The sequence below is a fragment of the Xiphophorus hellerii genome, chromosome 6 (assembly GCF_003331165.1).
Source record: "Xiphophorus hellerii strain 12219 chromosome 6, Xiphophorus_hellerii-4.1, whole genome shotgun sequence".
NCBI classification, from domain to species: Eukaryota; Metazoa; Chordata; class Actinopteri; order Cyprinodontiformes; family Poeciliidae; genus Xiphophorus; species Xiphophorus hellerii.
The window spans coordinates 1,402,110-1,423,332 of record NC_045677.1 but is presented as its reverse complement, the minus strand read 5'-3'; the positions used below and the strand labels follow the sequence as shown (position 1 = coordinate 1,423,332).

The 21,223-nt window shown below is 36.7% G+C and overlaps 2 protein-coding genes and 2 long non-coding RNA genes across 6 annotated transcripts in view; 2 read left to right on the top strand and 2 right to left on the bottom strand.

Moving 5' to 3' along the window:
* Positions 1 to 3,608, top strand: part of tgs1 (trimethylguanosine synthase 1) — a 52,544-nt gene extending 48,936 nt beyond the window's left edge. For all 3 annotated transcript variants that reach the window (XM_032565061.1, XM_032565060.1, XM_032565063.1), the window contains 3 exons: positions 215 to 431; positions 747 to 825; positions 2,827 to 3,608. In XM_032565061.1, coding sequence (XP_032420952.1) covers positions 215 to 431; positions 747 to 825; positions 2,827 to 2,940 — 410 coding nt within the window. In that variant the 3' untranslated portion in view covers positions 2,941 to 3,608. The remainder of the gene's footprint in view (positions 1 to 214; positions 432 to 746; positions 826 to 2,826) is intronic.
* A 1,812-nt stretch (positions 3,609 to 5,420) lies between these two features.
* LOC116721395 (uncharacterized) lies at positions 5,421 to 6,831 on the bottom strand. The gene is made up of 3 exons (XR_004339588.1): positions 6,353 to 6,831; positions 5,936 to 6,236; positions 5,421 to 5,861 (listed from the first exon to the last, which is right to left on the bottom strand). It is a non-coding gene; the product is annotated as an uncharacterized LOC116721395 (long non-coding RNA).
* A 4,979-nt stretch (positions 6,832 to 11,810) lies between these two features.
* Positions 11,811 to 15,783, top strand: LOC116721399 (uncharacterized). Its single transcript, XR_004339592.1, has 2 exons — positions 11,811 to 12,365; positions 13,456 to 15,783. It is a non-coding gene; the product is annotated as an uncharacterized LOC116721399 (long non-coding RNA).
* Positions 15,784 to 16,003: 220 nt separating this feature from the next.
* Positions 16,004 to 21,223, bottom strand: part of cntnap2b (contactin associated protein 2b) — a 74,607-nt gene continuing 69,387 nt past the window's right edge. Inside the window, exon 25 of the mRNA XM_032565059.1 lies at positions 16,004 to 17,365. Within this exon, the coding sequence (XP_032420950.1) occupies positions 17,166 to 17,365 (200 nt within the window). The 3' untranslated portion in view covers positions 16,004 to 17,165. The remainder of the gene's footprint in view (positions 17,366 to 21,223) is intronic.

Genomic DNA, 21,223 nt, shown 5'->3' with positions numbered 1-21,223 from the left:
AAAAAGAAAACAATGGGTTTAGCAATTCTTCTGCTGAACACTTTGAACTCCCCTATGACTGAACACGGAACATGTAGTTAGTGTGTTGATACGTCAACCCTCCAGAAGACAGAATTGCCCACTACATTGTGCAAGTGCTGAGTTGATTTTTTTTTGTTTTTCATTTTAATTTATTATTTTGTTTTTTAATTATTATGTTCTGTGGCTTTTCTAGTCGTGGCGATTGATATAGATGCAGAGCGGCTGGCCATGGCTCGGCACAATTCTGTGGTCTACAATGTTGTTGACCAAATTGACTTCCTTCAAGGAGACTTCCTTCAGCTGGCGCCCACTCTGCGTGGTGACGTAGTCTTCCTGTCCCCACCATGGGGCGGACCGGACTATTTGAATGCGGATGTGTTTGACATTCAGACCATGATAGAACCTGATGGATATCCTTTAAAGTGATGCCAATTGAAATGTTGTATTTGTTCATTTGTGTGTGAGTGTACTAAAAGCTGTGGCTAAACTGTTTAACACATTAAATACATTTTAGTCTCCTAAAGAGAATATTCTTAAGTGAAGTAAAGTTTATTTTTATAGCACATTTCAGCAATAAGCCAGTTCAGTTTTTACATGACAACAACATAATAGAATTAACAAACATCAGAATTCATAATAGACATTCCTGTCAGGGAAAATTGTCAAAGAACTGAACTAAATCTTTCTATTGATAAAGATTTGTTTTCATCCTTAACCAACGACACCTTCAGGATCTTCAGCCAAGCCAAACAGATAACAGAAAATATTGTGTATTTCCTGCCCCGCAACGCAGATATGAATCAGGTATACGTTTTCCTTATGTGCTTATGTAATTCATTACAGAATTTAATATAGAAATAAGCCTTTTTCTTATACAGAAATATTGCATACATTGTCACAAATGCTCAGAGTATATGGTATCAAAGTGGTTCCTTATTTACACCAGACCAGGCATAATAAAGGATCACTGCAGATGTTCACAGCCTCAGCAGTGAAAAATAAATGCAAATCAGTTCTGCATCTGATGAAGCCTTTCTTGTTGTACATATAGTTGAAATTAGAAGTTTACATACACTAAACAGACATTTTTTTCTCACTGTCTGAAGTTAATCAGATCAAATTTCTCTTGTTTTAGAATTACCAAAATTATTTCTTTGCTAAATTCCACAATGATGGGAGAAGAAATGGGTAAAAAAAATATTTAGTAATGTCTTTAAAATGATAAATTTACAGAATGATCACTGTCTCTAAACAATGAGAGAATCCCAGATGATGATGTCACGGCTTTGGAGAAGTCTGATAGGTTAACTGCTTATTAAGCACACACAAGTTCATTGGAGGTGGACCTGTGATGTTAAAGTCAAACTGTGCAGCTGCACCAGAGAATTCACAATTTCCAGATGCTTGAAGGTCCTGCATTCTTTTTATTAAGTTTGTCAACTTCTGATTTCAACTATAGAAACACAGCTTTGAACTTCAGAATAATGTTCATAAGTGACTACAATTTCACAATCACATCCTTTTCAATTAAATAGGCCCAAGATTTATTCAGATGCGTTTCAGGTCACAACTCAAATAAACTATTCAACAATTTACTGAAAACAGCTTGATCCCTACAACTGACTCAACCTCATCAGTTTGTTGAGTCTGAGTCTTTCACCTTCATTGCAGCACCCCAGCACACCACTGCATTGAAGATGGAACTAGCCACTGATGACTGATAGAACATGAAGAGCATCCTACTGTAGATGTTAAAAGACCTGAGCTTCCGTAAAAAATAGAGGCTGCTCATGGCCTTTTTGCACTGGAAGCTACAGTGGACTACATCAGTGTTTGTAGTCCACTGTAGCTTCCAGTCTATAGTAACACCAAGGCACTTGTAAGATTGAACCTTCTCCATATCTGCCCTTGAGATGGAGATTGGGAGCAAATGTGTTTTAATAACAATCAAATAATATTCTGACCTATCCCCTCTCTCAAAAATGAGAGAGGGGATAGGTCACACTAACTATGTGACCTACAGTTGGTGTGAAAAATGCAATTTTAAAACAAATATAAAGCAGAGTGGATTGCAAAAAAAAAAGTTTTAAAGATTTTAATATAAAATTCAACATTGTGGTTGTTTGAAAGCATTTTTCTTTTTTAATTCCATAATACCAGAAACTTTCACACACAGTTAAATAGTGAAGCCGGGTTCGCTACAGTGGTATTATTGAATTATTTTAGCAGTCAGGGAGAAATAATATCTAGTGTGGACTTATAGTTGTGCTACAACCAATGTAACACAAGATGAATTCTTCATGCGATAACAGGAGAGCCAAAGTGTTGAAATGTGCAGATAATGAATTATTAATGAATGAATCAACATCTTCTTGAGTGGGAAACTCTAGAAATGCTTTTGATGTAACATATGTTTATGAAATCGCTGGATTAATAAACATAATGAATTTAGACACAATAAAAATGAAAATCAGTAATCATGATTTATGAGTTTCAGACCATAGATTTTATCTCTTAGATAAATCATTTCTTTGGACCTTTACTAGTTGGCACTGAATCAATCTAAATTCAATATGTAGACTTTTTACACGTTTTTAATTTGTACACTGAACATTGAACAAGATTCTTTGTTGTGCTTGAACCAAATAATAGAGAACAATTCATTTAAAAAACAGTAGCACATAACATAAAAATTTTACTGGTCCAATAACAGAGCTATAGAGGAGGAGCTTCGCAGACATGTGGCAACAGCTAGAATGAGCTGAAAAATTTCTAATATTTACATCCATGTCTCCTTGATCACAGGTCGCTTCTTTGGCAGGTCCAGGCGGGAAAGTCGAAGTGGAGCAGAACTTCCTTAACAACAAGCTTAAGACTGTAACTGCTTATTTTGGCCACCTGATAAACTCTGATGCCTAGCATTTGCCGTTTAGGATTTTTTTTTTTTTACCGCTTAGGATTTAGTTTTTATGTCTTGTTTTGGATTTTCTCTGCAGAAATCCTAAGTCAAGTGAGAGCTTATTTTATATGTGTATTTTATCCTTCTTTTTTTGTACTTCTAAACCCATTAAAGGTTTTACATTAAGTTACATTTTTAATAAATTATTTTCTGAATTGCATGTAATTGTGTAGAAAATGTTTAGGAGAAATTTGTATAAAAAACATGAAGTATGTCTTTTATAGGTTGTAAATGCAAGACTTTAAACATTCCAACAGTTTAATTAAACTTATCTGTATGCACTTGACAAGGTGATGCAGTGTGAAGACCTTAGTTGTTATAATAAGATCTCAAACCCTGAAGGTGGTTTGGGTTGTTGCAGAAGAATATAGAACGCCTCAGCAACCTAATAAAGAAGGCTAGTTCTGTTCTGAAGATGATGATGCAAAGAAGGATTCTTCATAAAATCAAGAAAGTTATGGACAACCCTGACCATCCTCTTCATGAGACTGTTATGCAACAATAGCATGTATTCTTCAGGCTTCTTTTCAACACTTATTTCAGCATATACAATAACTCTTTGAAGAGCCTTAGATAATGAGTTACATTTAATTTCCCTTTGAGATCAATAAAGTAGTTTTGAACTGAATTAAGTTGAATTGTGTATTGAGACAAGACACCTCAGTTTTTTTGTCTGAGCATTTAATTTTAAGAATAGAAAAGGATGATCAAGTTTGGGGACAGAAGGGTGACTGCCTGCTTCTTAGCTGACAAACATGAAACACAGTTATGAGTATGCATTTAAGTAGCCCAGTTTATAATGTACAGAGAGAGCATCATGCACTTTATCACAAAATGTATAAGGCTGTATGAGACAAGTCAATGATCCTGATTCAGCTGTGTTCTGCTGATTCCAGGACAGAAGAGAACTGGAAATGTAAGGCTTTCATAACTGCAGAAACTCCAATATGTAATATGCTGTATATATTTATGAGCACACCCTGATATTATGTGTATAGGTGAAAAAGAGAGAGAAAACAGGCAGAGACAGTAGAAACAAGATCACTCAATGTACTATAAACATAGTGTTATTTCTGAAGTTTTAACCTTTCCTTTATTTGCTAACTGTCTCTGGACATTTTCATGTGCTTTTTAAAACAACTATTTCTTTTCATCAAACATTTCAAAACCAACAATTTTCTGTACCATTCAAGCTACAGTAAGTAACTTTATTTTCATATTTGTTAAAAATTTCACTATATCCTGAAAATGGAAGAGAGGTAATCTCTTAGAAAAAAAAAAGAAAAGGAAAAAAAAAGCTCCTGAATCAAAACAATCAATCAGAGCCACTAGGAGTGTCTTAGCGCGCACGGTCATTGAAGTGGTAACTACCCTAGTGGGGGGAAAAAAATACTTTAGTATATTTCAAACATACTTACATTTGCTTATGTACATTTTAAGTATACTAAGTATTAAGTGTACTACATAAATATATACAAAGTATGCCAACAGCATGCTTGTCCCAATTTTGACATTATGATTTTAAACACACTTAAATATAATTGTACCACATTACACTTTTAAGAAATATACTATATAAAAGTATACTTTAAGTGAATATACTGAAATTTCAGCATGATTTAAATTCCATCTCAGTCTATACTTAGGCTAATAAAGTATGACTTTATTAGCCATGAAAGTCATGGCTTTTATGGCTAATAAAAGCCATAATAATCTTTTACTATTTTGTTAAAATGACAAATAAAAAAAATAACAATCTTTATAGTGGAACTTAATGTAATGTTTAACAAAATAGTAAATAATGTGTTCATGCTTCAAAACATCAAACGTTGACATTTTAGTGACAGAGATTCTACAACAAAAACAATAATTGTCCTTAACACTAAAAGTAGCAGGTATCTTCAGTTTCACATCTCTCTGAATGTGATCTGTTTTCAGTTTTTTTTTTACTAAAACAGAAGCTGTTTTTACCCAATCCATGTATGATGTAAGATCTATTAGTGAATGGCATTACCCTGGTGAAAAATAAATATACTAAATATGTTAAATTTTGTCATACTAGAGCAAACTTGAAGCCAGACTAATCATCACTATACTTTCAGTATGTTATTTTGGAACAACTAATTTTGTACATAGTTTATATTAATAGTAATTAAATTGTAGAAAATCACAATTTAAAGTGTGCTAAGTGTACTATCGCATACACGTTTTGGAACAACTAAAGTTATACTTGGTATACTTTAAATGTACGGCTTTTTATGTGATATAAATGTGCTTGATTAGTATATTAGTGAACTATTTTTGTGATCAAATTACATTTAAAATATATGTAGAATGTCTTTTAAATATAAAAGCATTCCATATAAATATTAGTGTGATCACAGTATGCTCCAATTACAATTTTAGTTTGTTATAATTGCTAATGAAGTACACTTTTCAGTTACTTTATGTATTTTATTATTCTGCTTTGCCACTTTGTACATTACATGCTTCATACACACTGCAGTACTGTCAACATATCAGGCTACCAGAACACAGAAGGATCAATTACAACACACTTTCCAGGTGAAACTAATTACATTGTGTATTCAATATATTCACATTTTTCAAGAGTACATTGCCAATATACTATCAGAGAATTTTATAAATTGTCAATATACAGTATTAATGGTTTACAGACAACATGCTTATAAAAATTAGTACAATAAAACAACAGGTACACTTTGGATGAAATGTGAAAAATGTTTCACCAAAGACAGAATATTGTTTTAATACAATGTCACAGTATTCCAGTATTACTGCAGACAAACTGACATTTCTCCTTCCTATGAACAGTGAGGATCAATAACAGAACATTCCATTCACTGCACTTTACAGAAACCTACAAAAAAGGATAAAACAATACAGCAATTAATCAGAGTACAGAAAAATGGCAAAGGAAAAAGTCAAACTTACAATTTCAGGATGTTGTGGACTCGCTATGTATGTGACATCATCAGAACTGATGATGATTGGGACCGGATGCCTGGAGTGAAAAAACATTTCTGAGTGACTTATTTGTCTGTTAATGTTAGAAGTAGAAAAAATAGTCAGTAATATCATAGAATCTATTGATTCTATTAAGTTGGTTTAAGTGTGAACTTAAGGGAGAAATACTACCTTAAAAGCTACCTTAAAAACCCATCTCCAGCAGTCATCAGATGAGAGGCGGAGTTCACCCTGGACAGGTCACTAGTCCATCACAGAGCCTTGAAAGCTAACAATGAATAAAATGTATGAGAGACAAATGGTAGATTAACAAGGGAAATAAATTCTGTCCAATTATTTTTAAATGAAATCATGTTTATTAAGCACTTAGTGTCGGAAACACACCAGTTTTTGCTGTTGTTAAAAATGTAGCCAGCTGCTCAGTGTAAAAAAAAGGATGGAAGGATGTGGAGCTTCATCCTCAGAACTGGTTGGTGATCTGGTGGAGCCAGAGCCTCTTCTGAGACAGGAAAGTCTTTAGGTTTTCTAATTCCTGATCCCTGGTTTCCTCTTTCATCTTAATTTGCTTAGACAGCAAAAATATGAAGATAAAAACAATGATGAACAAGTTATAACAACAGCCTCACAATATCAAAGTCTCTTTGTCATACTGAGCTTAATTAAAACCAGTTTTCTGAGAAAACTATATTAAGTCACAAAAAGCAGATCCTCCATGCAGTTATAACATGAAGTTGAATGATTGTTATAATAATTATTATAATAATCACAATAAAATTGATAAAATACCTATTTCTGAAACAAACATAAGTTTGTTTATATATGTACTGCACTGTTTATAAGTAATCTAAGATAAATAGCTAAAAAAATATTACCAAAAGTCAACTTCCGAAAAGTATTTTTTGTATATATTTGTAGTATATTTTTAAAATGTACGTTTAAAATTTGCATTTATACTAATACATGCAAAGTGTATTTTTAAAATGCAAAGTATAACTTTAGTAATATATTTAATTAGAATTTAAAGTAGATTTTAGAAAACATATACTTTTAGAAAGTGTACCAAAAAATATAGTTTTTAAAAAAGTACGAGAATCATGTTTTTAAAAATGTATTTATTTTGCATTTTTAGTATAGTCTTAATAAGTATGCCCACATGATAACATACTAAAATGTACTTCAGAAAACAGAGTATATTTAAAATATACTTAAGTATAATAAAGTATACTATTTTTTCACCAGTTATAGTTTCTCTGGAATCTATGTTTGTTCCATTTTCTTTTCTGGGTTGCAAGATACTTATAGGTACTCCATAACTTATAAGGTAGAATGAATGATTGAATGAATCAATCAATCAATCAATCAATCAATCAATCAATCAATCAGAATGTATTTGCATAGCACCTTTCAGCAACAAGGCTTTACATCATAAAAACACAAAAATACAAAGTCATAGAAAACAGTCAACAACATTACATCTTGCTCATCAGATTATTGATTAACGTTTCATGATTAGGTTTCAAAAGCAACTCTAAACAGAAGGAGTTTCCTTGGAAGAACTAGTGGGAGTTTCTCTGCATAATAATCTAAAATGTATAATATTGGTCTAAATAGTGAATACTCCACAATTTCTAAAAGTCCACAATTTTTAAAAATAATAAGCTATACAGACAGACAGGGCAAGAAATGGCAAAGACATGAGGATTCACCTCAAAGGATTCAAAACTGATCCAGAGTTAACCACACCTCTGCTTGACAAGTAGGTATCTCTGCTTCATTTGCTATATTTTTAATTAAAAAACATTAATTTAATAAAGACTGATTCATGTTTATGACAGTGTCATGTCAGTCTTATGCACACCCTGTCAAATAAAGTGTTACCAGTAATTTCAGCCAAGAAATAAAACCACCAAGAGCTTGCAAAGTTGTAAACAAAAAAACAATAAAAAGCCTTCTCTTGATTGATAGAGATAATCCCCTCATTCAGATGTTTGTAAGAAATGTCTTACAAACATTTCATAAATAAATTATTCAATGTAGATCTGTCTGGAACTAAAAGGTCAATCAAATGTTTAAGTCTCTTAAACAAATGACTCTTGTAGGCACAGATTATAAAATTCTTTCAAAGGTGTTTGAAAGAATTTTATAATCTGTGCCTAAAAGAGTCATTTGTTTCCAGTTCTTTAAATGAGCCAAGTTCCTCTTTCTAGACACCAGTTGGCAGGAAAATTCTCTGCCAACAAAATGCAGGAAGTGTTCCTTTAACAAAATACTAATTATACCCATCCACTTCCAGAAATGCCTGGAGATCTTTGATAAGTAATTTCTCAACCTACATAAAAAGAACCACAGACGTTTATTATTTTTCAACCAAGCTTTTGCAAAAGGAGAAGACACAGCGAGCCGCTCCTACAAGCTGCTCGCCCGTGTCTTCTGCCAACCTTTTATTTTCAGAGGAGGGAGAGATAAAAAGGAAAAGCAAGTTTTGTCTCTGCACACAGGTCATCTAGTCCTTTCTTGTGAGAGCAATTTCTCACAAGGGCGGGGGAACATTCTGTTGTTAAATATAATCATGCTGCAGAGACATTCTGTAACTGGATAAAAAGTTTCAACATAGCATGTAAAACTACTAATGTAAAAATGATAACAACACATAATAATTCTAACAATCTTCCCAATGCCATCTGTGGTAACAGTAGCTGTAAGTTCTTCAAATGTTAAATCAGAGTTTAAAACCTCCTGATCTTCTGAAGTAAGTTGAGGAAGCCTTTGAGGTTCTGTCACCACTGCTTCATCACATGTCCTTAGGAAAGAGATTTGCATAAAGTCCCTTGACAGCTTTCTCATCTCTAGATTTGTTGTAACTTCACCATTATGTAAGCGAAGGCAGACCATTCTAAGTTAAGAATGTTGTTGGTGCATCCATGTCCTTGAGCTTAGCTCGTTAGCTCTCTTGAACACAAGAACTTCCATTCTTTTCAGGTCCAATAAAGCCTGCCAATGTTTCTGAAAAATAGAAACACTCTCCAAATTTATTTCTTGTCCCAGTTTCTGTATTACCCTTCTAATTTTATTAGTAGATCTCAAGGGTGTAACTTTGTATTGCAAGTTGGTGGGGACGAGGAGGAGCCGGATGCATCCACAGTTACTGGAAGGCTTTTTCTTTTTTTTAGTGCTAAGAATAAAGCCAAAACTTGCATGTGAGCCAGACAGTCTTATTCAATAAATTAGGATATACATCCTGATCAGGCTTGTCAGATTAACAGTACCTTTCGAAAATAACCTTTTAGCAGGTATTAAGCATACTATGAAATATAAATATGTTAAAACAGAAGTAATCTAATTAATCTATATAATGTCTTTCACTTGGTGATTGAATTGCTGACAAAGGAATTTTTTCAGTCATATTCTAATTTATGGAATAAGTTTGTTATTTGCTCAATGTTTCCCTACAGTTGAAAACAGTTTCATAATTCAGTAATATTTTTTGTGAAGAATTATCACATAGTTGCCTTTTATTGTCTGATTTTATCAAGTAACTGTCAGCAAATCTATGTGGGTTGCCTTATTTTTGTGTTAATTAAACCGAAATACTCCGAACTGCGTAGCAAGTTCACTTTACATGTTAAAGTGATAAAAGTTAAGCTAGCATAACTAACATACTCTCCACTTTCTTTATATATTTTAATTAAAGCTTTTTACCGACCTATGAAGTGTGATCCCTTTGGACTTTGTTATTTTGCTGTCCTAGTGTTGACAATTAATATCAAAACTTTGCGTCCCCTTCTCAGATTCTTTGCTTGATTGTGTCATATTCCTGACGCAATGCAAAGCAACAGCCCGTGCGCACAGTAAGTCACGTGATGTCCAATCCACTAAATCGCTGAGCGGATTTGCCATTTACGTTTTACAAAGGAATTTTAAAAAGCATTACCTGGCTGTTAATGCGTTGAATACAGCATGCAGGTGCTGCATAAAATAGATGCAGGTACATAAAGAAAGAAAGGAATATTGGTGGGGACCAGGGCCTTCCCAAGCCTCCATGGGGCCCTAAGCGAAATTTGGTTTTGGGGCCCTCTAGTTCTGCTAACAATGTGGACTGGCTGCAATCAGCAGTCTGATCATTAGATCATTCACACACCTAAACTTATTGCATCTCTGGCAGTGCTGTTTACAATATATACATGTATAATAGGATACATTTATTGGCCAACTGATCAACTGACCAGTTGATTTCTGGACGCCAATTTCCTTAATTTTGGGGAATCGTGATTGGCCGATACTTACATGTGAAGCTGATCTTATCCCCTGATAACAAAGGTTTTTAAATCATCTCTGTCCTCTTCTGCTCTGCAGTGAGAAATTTGACTGACAGACCAACCCACCAGGTCAGGTCTGAACATTTACAATTAACAATATTCACCCCACTGTTGAACAACTCACCAACATTTTTGCTATATTTAGCAACATTTCAGACAAAATAACATTCATATCAACTAAAATCAAAATCAGCAGGCTTTTTAATGATCGGTAACCAGGGATCGGCCAGAAAACTGCAATCGGTGCAGCTCTACACACACATTCATCACATTCTTTGATTAAATAAATTTCTCCAATAGCTAAAAATTTAATTTATACCAGGTGTTATGGTCTGGCTCTTGAACCATAACAAATTAAAGGGAAGTAATGCATGCATGGGATAATTTAAAATAGGATTTATTTAACAAAAAATCATAACTGGTTGCAGAGGAGAGGGAGAAAGGGGAGAACAACCAGTTATGATTTTCTGTCTCTACAGAAAAATGGGCTAGGTTAGTAAGAAAGAATGGTGCATCTTAAGCTGGATCTGATGTCATTCTGGAGACACTGGCCAGCTGCCTCCACTTCCAATCAGCACCAATTAGAAGCTCTAAAACAGGGATGTTAGAGACCCAGAGGAAAGGTCTTGGGCCGTAATACCCCCCTAGCCCCCTTCAAGACAGCGTCCCACCGGAACCGTGGGCAACCTGTGTATTAACATCTAGAAAAATAGAAAAAACAAAATTAAATGCAGTCACAATATCTCAGGTTAGCTGAGATGGAGCAAAATAAAAATAACAAAACTTAAATCCCTTCCTGTCCCATCCCTAAGGCAACAACTGGTACCTTGAAGTGACTCTGTTAGACAGGAAAGGAGAGAAAAAGAAAAAAAGTTACTGACTTTGTGCTCTTGACAAAGCATCTGCAATGACACTATCCTTCCCCATAATATGATGAATATCTAAGGAAAAAGACTGAAGAAACAATGACCATCTCACAAGTCGTTCCAGGTGAGAAGACCAACTATGAGAATAGACAACAATGTCATCCAAATACACAGAACAACCTTCTAAACACCCAACATTAGTAAAGGCAGAGATTTCTTGCGCTCTTTTAGTTAAAGGGACCTGCCAATAACCTTTTAGTAGGTCTATCTTACTAATGAATTTAGCATTTCCAATCTGGTCAATGCAGTCATTCATAAGAGGTAGAGGGTATGAATCAGGTTTGGTTATGCTATTGACTTTTCTGAAGTCGAAACAAAACCGATAGGTTTTGTCTGATTTTGGAACTAGCAAGCAAGGCAAAGACCAGCTTGAACATGATGCTTGAGCGATGCCATGTTTTAACATGTAGTCAACCTCAGCATCCAGATGTTTGCATTTTTCTGGGTTAACCCTATGAAAATGCTGTTTTATAGGTTGTGCATCACCCACCTCAATATCATGTTCAATCAGGTGTGTGCAGGATGGAACATCTGCAAATAAATCAGAGTGAGATTTTATCAACTGAATCAACTCAAAGCACCGAGTCTCTGGTAAATAACTCAGCACAATGTCCAAGTTTTTCAGTACTTCAGAATTCTTAAGTCGACCAGTTAGAATGGCTGAATCTGGAGCAGGCAACCCATCGCCATTCCATTCACCTCCAGCAGATGTCACTGTTTCACCAATGCATACAGGGTGAATTTCATCCACCAATACAGTCTCAGCACGAGCATGGTAAGGTTTTAAGAAGTTGACATGAAATGTTTGCCGTTTCTTCCACCTTTCTGGAGTCGCAATGAGGCAATCTTGGTCAGGCAGCTGTTTCAAAACTCTGTGTGGGCCAGAAACAGTTTTGCGAGATGAGTGGAAAGATGCTGAACCACCACAAAACTTGTTGCATTAGGTTAATGGGTTTAAGCAGACTCTTTACTGCTACACAGTTAGCAAAAGAGAAACTATCATCTGCACAGAAAAAAAATGAAGCGTTTGTATGATAAGAAAGCCGAACATTGTGTTTTTCTTTCAGGTGACCAAGTTCTGGCCAGCTGCCCCATTCCTTTCTGTCTGCCTGCCACCCTCTCCCCTTTCTCCCTCTTCTCTGGGCCGTAACACAGGTGAGTCTTTCTCCCCTGAGAATGTGGATTGGTACTGATTCTGATCCTTCAAATGATTTTAACAGAAGTTTCACATAACTTAGAAGTTGATGTAAAATAATGTTTGTTTTAGCCACAAAATGATTTTGCTCAGCAGCAAACAACAAATCCCCAACTACAGCATAGAGCAGCTCATTGATGTAGCAGCTATGTGGCCTGACGTAAAAACATTTAGCTAGATAATGTCAAACATTGAGAAGCTTTAATTATTGTTATCAAACACGGCGTTTTGAAGCCAAAAATACCTCAGAAATATCTAGAGCCACCATGAGAATCAACTCATTTAAAGTTCAAACTCAGTTTCACACAAACACAAAGACCCTAGCACAGGGGCGCCGTATAGGGGGGGAAAGTTATGACAATTCAATCACAGATTGACAGCAGCTGCGTGGGGGGAGGGGGCCCAATTGAATTTTTTGTCAGGGTACCCAAGATTCCTGGCGGCGCCCCTGCCCTAGCATGTATGGTTGGCTGTTGAACTGGACCGTTCAAGCTAATTTTCTATTAGCAGCTTTACAAGTCTTTTACATTACATTACCAAGACACATTAAAACAAACCTTTATCTTGGCTTTATTCTATTCTGCCTTTCTTTTCTCTCTCCCTGAAGAATTAGTCCTTTTTTGAGACATTGTTTGCTTATTTCTCTTCTGACCGGAAGCTTTGGACCTTTGGATGTGCTCTGCTCATTGCACGGCAGCTCATGTTACCAGCGAAGCGTGCGGTACCTACCGCGGCCACCAGGTGGCCCCAAGAGCAATTTATTTGGTTTCTTCTTATCAATAAAATAATAATTTCTGCATACAAATATATATTATTGTAAAAACAAATCAGTTCATAGTGAAATTGTGTGTTTTTGATATTATAATGACACAGAAATTATTACTAAAAAAATTAAATAAATCAGCTCCACTGAGGGGGCCCCTTAGTGGTAATAGGGCCCTAAGCAGCTGCTTAGTTTTCTTATGCCTTGGGCCGGCCCTGGTGGGGACTGTCCACACCAGTCCTTCAGGAAGTTACACATATGATAGATCTATGTCATGATTTTTTTAGGACTTGCCACCAGTGTCAACACTGAGAGCTGTGAAGCCTCTGACACCACTCCCAGTCTTTGCAGTTCCACCGGCCCCCACAGAATCAGCAAGGTCTCCAACATCCTCAGAAGAAACAGTTTTGCTCTCACCTGGAATGCTGACTGAAACCATCGGCTCCACTGGTGCAGGGGCAGTGGCTGCTTCTGCCTACAGTGGCTGCTGCAGTGACCTCAGCCTCCTGTCCAATCTGCTTGTGCCCCACATCTCCACACTCAAAACACTTCATCACACTTAAGCTTGCATATACCATATATCCCTCCTCATGTTTAACATGGAAAGAGACATCTAACAACCAGGTTGGTGAATCCAGATACATAAACACTTGTCTATGCAAAGACAGAACATGATTAAGTTTGGAATCTGTACGTCCCAAACTGACAGTCTTGAACCCACCAAGCCAGTCTTCTGAAGCGTTTCAGCACCTGCACTAGCACCTTGTTAGATACAAATAAATGATTCTGTCTTTTTCTTCTATCTCTTTTAGCTGCTTCATGGACACACACGTGTACATACATATAAGGGTAACGAAATGACATCACATGGGAATGCCCTCTTTACGGGGTAGCTTCTGTATGAGCCAAAAGGAGTGGAAATCTACTGTCTGGGGCCACTTTGTGTTGTCCCTTAAAGGAATCCATGATTAGTTGTAACATTAGACTTTATTTGAGAAATATTTATTTTAGACATAAAAACAACACAGTAATAATAGTGTAGGCAATTTAGTTTTTATAAATTTTAATAAAATATTGTCACATGAACATCGCCATGTTGTTCACACTGCAATGCATTCTGGGTAAATGACGTCTAAAGGCTGACTTCGTTAGCTCCATCCAGACAAAACAGCAATGAGTAACATCTTTAAGCCTTTACTCATTAAGCACGTTGAAATCAATGGGAATGTAGAAATCACAAAGAGCAATATTGAAGATGAGAAGAACCAAATGGAGAAAGAGGACAGAGTTGGAGTTGGTATTTTGCTGCTGCTACCTTCAGCTTCATAAATGAAAAAGAATGACACATACCTCTGGTCAGAGTGTATGATCTGGTAAGTAGTTCTGTAACTTTGTGTCTGGTCTGGTAACAGCAGTTTATGGTCAGGGTCAGGTCTTCGGTTCGGAAGTAAATAGGGCAGCAGTACTGCTGCAGAGCTCTGTTAGCATTTAAAAGAGCTTCCGGTGCCGTCTGTCTGATGTTTCTCCTGGCATTTTTTGCTCTCTAGCCAGCAGCAGCAGGGTTTAGGCGCTTTGTGCAAAAAAACTGTCAGCATGGTATTTGTTTTTAGCTTGTAAAGGTAATAATCAGCTGTTAGAGCCTTTGTCAGTTTTCCTTGTACAAATGAATCAAAGTCTTCTGGAGAGAAATGTTAAGAGCACAAATGTAGGTCCCTCGGACATTGTGTTCAACTCTCTCTCACTGTGCTCTTCGTTCTTTCATGTGGGAAGTGATCCAGAGTCACCTCACTGTTTTCTTTTTAAGTTACAGCCAACAGTGACGTATGGCATTGTCTAAAATTACACCAGTCAAACGCAATATGATAACTCGGGTTCTCATATTACAGCCTTCCTGTGTTTGCTCTGTAAAATAAACAGTAAACACACCTGCATCATCAGCCCAGCAGCTGAAAAAATGGCGACCTCCATGGATAAAAATATAACAAGAAATAAAATTCTTGAAGAAATTATAAGCTGTGGCATATCACAAACAGCATTTTTTTTTAGTTAGGAAAATTACAACATTTTTAGGCCAACATGTTCAACTAATCTTGGATCCTTTTAAGGGTGAATGGCAGTGGATCAGTGCTGTAACAGTAAACTATTTCTCTGTTGTTCTTAAACAGTGTTATAATTTATTTGGCTTTAATAAGCCATCATCACTAGTCATCAACAGGGCGGAAATCCAGACAATGTAATCCAGGTGGACGGAACAACTAAAGGAGAAATTTGAAACTCATTTATTCCATTCCCACTTTCAACAAGTTGAGTAACAAACTCTGGCTGCTTGACAGAAACAACCCATGCATGAGACATAGGAAATGTTTCAGTGTCCCACTTTATCTCCAACTGCTAACAGCACCTGCTCCACAGAGGCTGTGGAGCCACTCTCATTATGTTTCTCAATGAGAGGGACGGTGTCCTGCCATAACTGTGCAAACCACAAAAATAACAATCTCTTATAACAATCTACAAAGAACAGAAATAAGTGAAAAAAATGTTAGAAAAAAAGTTTTACATCAGTCCATTCACCACACAGCATGCAGTACAACATTCAGCATACAGTACGAAAAAAAGAAAGATAGAAAGAAACACATAAGGGAGTGAGGAGAGAGCATGATGGATGAAGAAAGTCAACATTTAGATAAGTGGATATGGAACATATTTCTGTAAAGGTAAGGTGATTATTACCTTTACAGAAATATGTCTGTAAATATAAGACTTTGTGGAAAATCCGAAAACGAACATGCTGTGTGCATCTGATCACATAGAAGAGTCCAGATCACATAGTTCATAGAAGAGGACAATAAAGCACTTTATTGTCCTTATAAGGACAATGAATTGGACCATTTTCATCTTAAACCAGCGGCTTCCTCAGTGCCTTCTCAGGGGTTTTTTCTACACAGTTAAACATACAAGAAAACCAGTCAACCAAATTTACAAGTAGGTTTTGGATTTTTTTTTATCCATGTAACATGAAGAAAACTATGTGGTTCTACAGTGTCTCATAAAGAAAAAATATAGGGCAAGTCAGTGTCAAACAGCATACTATTGCACAACAACACAAATAAATACAAATGCATTACAATCAAATACAATCAAATGTCCAGAGTTAAGGTGGAGCTAAACATGTAACTAATAAACATTCCTTTGCAATAACTTATTAAATATCTGGTTTCAAGAGACTGATGCTATATGAGTCCTTTTAAAATAATTCCGTAAAACTATCTGACCAACTTAAAACATAGTCCAGTCAGGGGTTTTCATACGTCTTAAAAAGTAAATGTAGTGTGGAAAAATAAGAAAAATACAAAAATACCTAAAATGTAAGAACCTGTTTAGATTAATTGGCCTCAGTTTGAATTTTATAACCAACAACTAGAAGAGTCAATGCTGTCTATCATGTAAAATGCAGCTTTATTGTGTTTCATCATCTGTACTTACAGGCCAGCCAGAACGTACACATCCAGGGTTCAATAAAAGCTCAGCCCAAAAATCTTTAAAAATATGGTAAAAAAACAAAAAGAATTTAAATATTAGCTACAATTATGGATGTTTTGTGGCATAATGATGGATACAATGTGTCAAATTTTATGGAGATCAAATATAAACAGAAAAAATACATAAATATATAAATAAGGCTAACATAAAGCTAATAAAAAGAATCTTGACACTTAATAGAAAATTTATTTCAGAATGGTAAAAAACAAAACTGATATGTTCTAAGACAATTTCATTCTATGATTTTATGGCACAATCCTGTGAAGGGTTTTACTTCATTGCATTGTTCATTTAGGAGAAATGGACAATGCAATGTCTATTGAAAAGTTTTATAAAAAAATAAAGGCTCATACATGCTTAAGGTTCCACAGGTTGCCACTTCCTAAATACTCCCAAAGCTTGGGAAAAAAAAATCGACCAATGTCCATGTGTGATGTTTTCAAGGCCTATCCAGACTTCAGATGAACCACTCCTTCTTGCTCTCATCAATAGTTTCAGTGAAGGCCGGGTCATTGACAATAATGGCGGCATCAGCACAGTTTGCTGAGTCTGCTCCCTTGGCCTCATTAGTGTGGTATGAGCCCTTGTGACGAAACATGTGGCGAATCACGAACACCATGATGCACAGCACTGTCAAGATGACCAGGGAGATAATACCTGAGAAAGAAACAAAACAAAAGGCATGCTTAGGAGGTATATACTGAAAGATGACAAGAAGTATAGAAGGACAGAGTGAAGATATTAATGAAATACACACAGCCTTGTGCAGCAAGTTGATTTTCTTATTATAGTGTACATTCTCAAATCTTGCAGTGGAACATCTTTTATTTTTACTGGTACTATTTGTTTACTAATTTCCTTATTTTTGTTACTAAGTTGGTAGTTCCGGGTGTTTCTTGCAATTAGTGTAAATAATTACACTAATTAATTAGTGCATCCAGCTGCCTCTCACTCTTACAGTTGAGATAAGCCATCTGTGCTGGTTGGGGTTTTCCCATGATCTTCCAATGAGTTACATAGCAGCTATAACATGAAATTTAGTTGCTAAGAAGGTGCCAAAATATAAAATTAAGATTATAATAACTGTTTCTATAAGCTCTGTGTTTGATTTTGTTATCTTAATAATGCGTTTAGTCTCAGTATTTACTGTTATCCCCTGGCCAATACAGGGAGTTTTCTGTGTTGGGAGCTGTATCCAATGTGTCCAGTCATTCGTATCTCTTGTTGCTGTTTTATACATTTTTTTCTTACATAGTTCATGCCAAATTAATGTCTGGTACTGCACTGCTTGGATACAATGTTTTGTCTACATTTTATTTTATTAGGCCCGATCAGCAAAGTGCTGCGAAGGCCTATTTTAATCTCAGGTTTTCTTATTATTTTTCCGACAAATTATGGGGCTTTGTGGAGGCTTAAACATATTCAAAAACTCACCAAACTTCAACCAAAATTGTCTCTCAACTGAGGTTTTCAGATTCCTGTGGAATTGCAAGTGAGTGTGGCCGAACTTCTCTACAGTACCCCCTAACGTGAGATAGGACAAACCGTAGGTCATAGAGATCTGAAATTCAGAATGTAGGTAGATAACCCCAAATCAAGAAAAAAAAGTCCCGTACTCCCTAAAATGTACAGGGAGGCAAACAGTTTGGGTCAAAGGGCAAATTTTGGCCATTTTTCACTTTTACACACCTCAAAATTTAACAAACTCCTATTATCGGCTATCAACCTATTGGGATTAAGGGGTCGGGCTTTAAAAGTTATCCAAAAAATGTAGTCTTTGTATGTTCAGTGGCCAAGTGGCAAACTTGGCATACTCGCCAAAGCAAACGAAATGCTATAACTTTCACATAAAAAGGTGAATTGCCATCAGACATGGCATTAGTGATCCTGGTTGGATGCCTGACAATCCTATGTTGTCACTGTGTGACGTCATCTAAGCCCCTCAAAACAGGAAGTGACTTTTATTTACTTGGAAAGCTCCATCACTGACCTCCTTGACCTAATCAAGCTGGTCTTGTTTCAGGAAACAGACCACAAGTTGGTCTCACTTGCTTTAAAGTGCCAAGAGTTTTCGGGGAAGGGCATGGCTATAGCAGTGTGGCAAAGTCACAGGCCACGCTGTTGCCATATATTTGGTTCTAAATTCCACATATTTCAGCCAACCTGCACCAAACTCACTGTGATCGATCCTTGTCCATGTCCCGACAGGAATGTTATGCAATATTTGGTGGGTGTGGCCTAATTCCGCCACAGTGACTCCTAGAATATTTAACAAATCAATCCCAAGCCATGCTTTGACTGACAATCATGAAATTTGGTACACATGTACATCTTGACAGGACCTAAATAAAAGTTACTTGGAGCCATGGTCTAAACCAGGGGTCGGCAACCCAAAATGTTGAAAGAGCCATATTGGACCAAAAAAACCAAAAGACAAATCTGTCTGGAGCCGCAAAAAATAAAGAGCGTTATATTAGGCCTATATTGAACACAAAACAGGCTTTCAGTGTTTATATTAGCTATATTAGCCTATTATCAAAATGACTAAGTGTATACATAATTAGCATTCATAATTAAATGTTTATTTTCCCTGCAGTGGGTCCTGGAAGGAATGACCCACCACGTGACTATTCTGTTGTACAATGTTGCTTTAAGTTTACCTTCCGTTACAATATTTAAATGTGCGGCAAACTAGCGGTATTGTAGAGGGCCGCACTGGGTTAACGCGGTGAATTTCAAACTGTCCGACGCGTGCTTCAATATACTCCAAGTCGCTTCAGGTTGTTGCAATCATCAATTTATTCCACTGCGACAGCCATACTTCAGACTTTAAAAGGACTGACACATACTGACCAGGCTAAACCATACAATGTGGCTAACAATAAACGACACTACAACACGGTCAACAGAAATTATGACCACCACCGGCGCACCCGCTTCCTCATACATACAAATCAGCGCGCCAGTATGGCTCCCATTAATACCTTAGTGACAGTCACGCCCACCTCGACACACCCACCACCCAAGTGTCAAAGCCGTGTGCTCCTGCCACATCAGTAATTGCTCATTTCAACCATAAGGCTCTTACATTCCGGCCCCTAATTATTACAAAGATAATTATCTGAAATGTTAACACTGTAAGAGACAAGCCTAAGAAACAAATAGTCATAAATTTGCTCAGTATCAAATTTATTTTAATCTATCTTTTAGACTAAGCAATCAGCTAGAGAAAAAGAAGTCACTGGTGATTAGAATGGAGAGAAAAGGTCGTTAAATGTTCAAGGCGTCTCCGCCTCCTGAAGCAGGCACAACTTGGTAATGGGTCTTTCCAGGTAGCTCGTCTTTGTCTTGATGCGAACTGACCGCACAAGTCCTCCTTTATCTGGAACAATGTTCACAACTTTACCCATTAACCAAGAGTTGCGTGGAGCAGAGTCATCCACGATGAGGACGACATCTCCTGGAAGAAGGTTCCGTCTTGTTCTTTGCCACTTCTGCCGCTCTTGTAGTTGAGGCAAGTATTCCTTTAACCAATGCTTCCAGAAGAGATCCGCCATATATTGCACCTGTCTCCATCTTCGCCGAGCGTAGACATCATTCTTGGAAAACACTCCTGGTGGCAATGAAGGCGTGGTCTTTAAGAGAAGAAGATGATTTGGAGTTAGTGCTTCCAGGTCGTGGGCATCAGTAGAGGCTTTGGTTATTTCAAAGGGACCAAAACAATCCACACCCACACAAGTAAATGGGGGTTTGTCTGGATACACTCGCTCCTGTGGAAGGTCTGCCATCCTTTGACTTCCTGGTGCAGCATGGAGTCGTCGACAAGTCATGCATTTTGATAGAGTCTTCCTGATTGCAACGCTGGCACCTGGGATCCAATACTTTTGACGCAGTTCCGCGAGCATATGATTACGTCCACCATGGCCTGTCTGACGATGTATATGACGCAGTAAAATTTCGGAGATGTGAAGGTCTTTAGCCAATATGACTGGGTATTTAGCTCCAGCAGGCATAGCTGCTTTGCTTAGCCTTCCGCCAACTCTTAGTACACCACTTTCAAGAATAGGATCAAGCTTATAGAGCTGGCTTATTTTCTTCACACCTTTACGTTTCTGTAAACTTATTTCCTCTGGATATCGCTTTCTTTGACAATAGCAGATGATGGCACTCTCAGCTTTTCCAAACTCCTCCACTGATAAGGCTCCCAATGCAACCTTTTTCTTGAACACATTCATTTCTTTCTTCAATCTTTCTTGAAATTTAACATCATCAAGTTTGGAGTTTGCAAGGTCCAACTTCAGTTGTGCTCTCTTTTGAGCCAGTTTGGACAGCAACTGTTTAAACCTGAGTAGCCACCCAACCATTGTTTTCAGTTTGTCCCAAGAGGAAAATGAATGAATGAAGTCCATAATTGGATCCACTTGTTCATTAGTGCATGTCGCATTAACAGAAACGAATGTCTTGACCTCTGGATCTTCTAGATCCTCCAGAGCAAAATGACTTATGTCCTCAGGA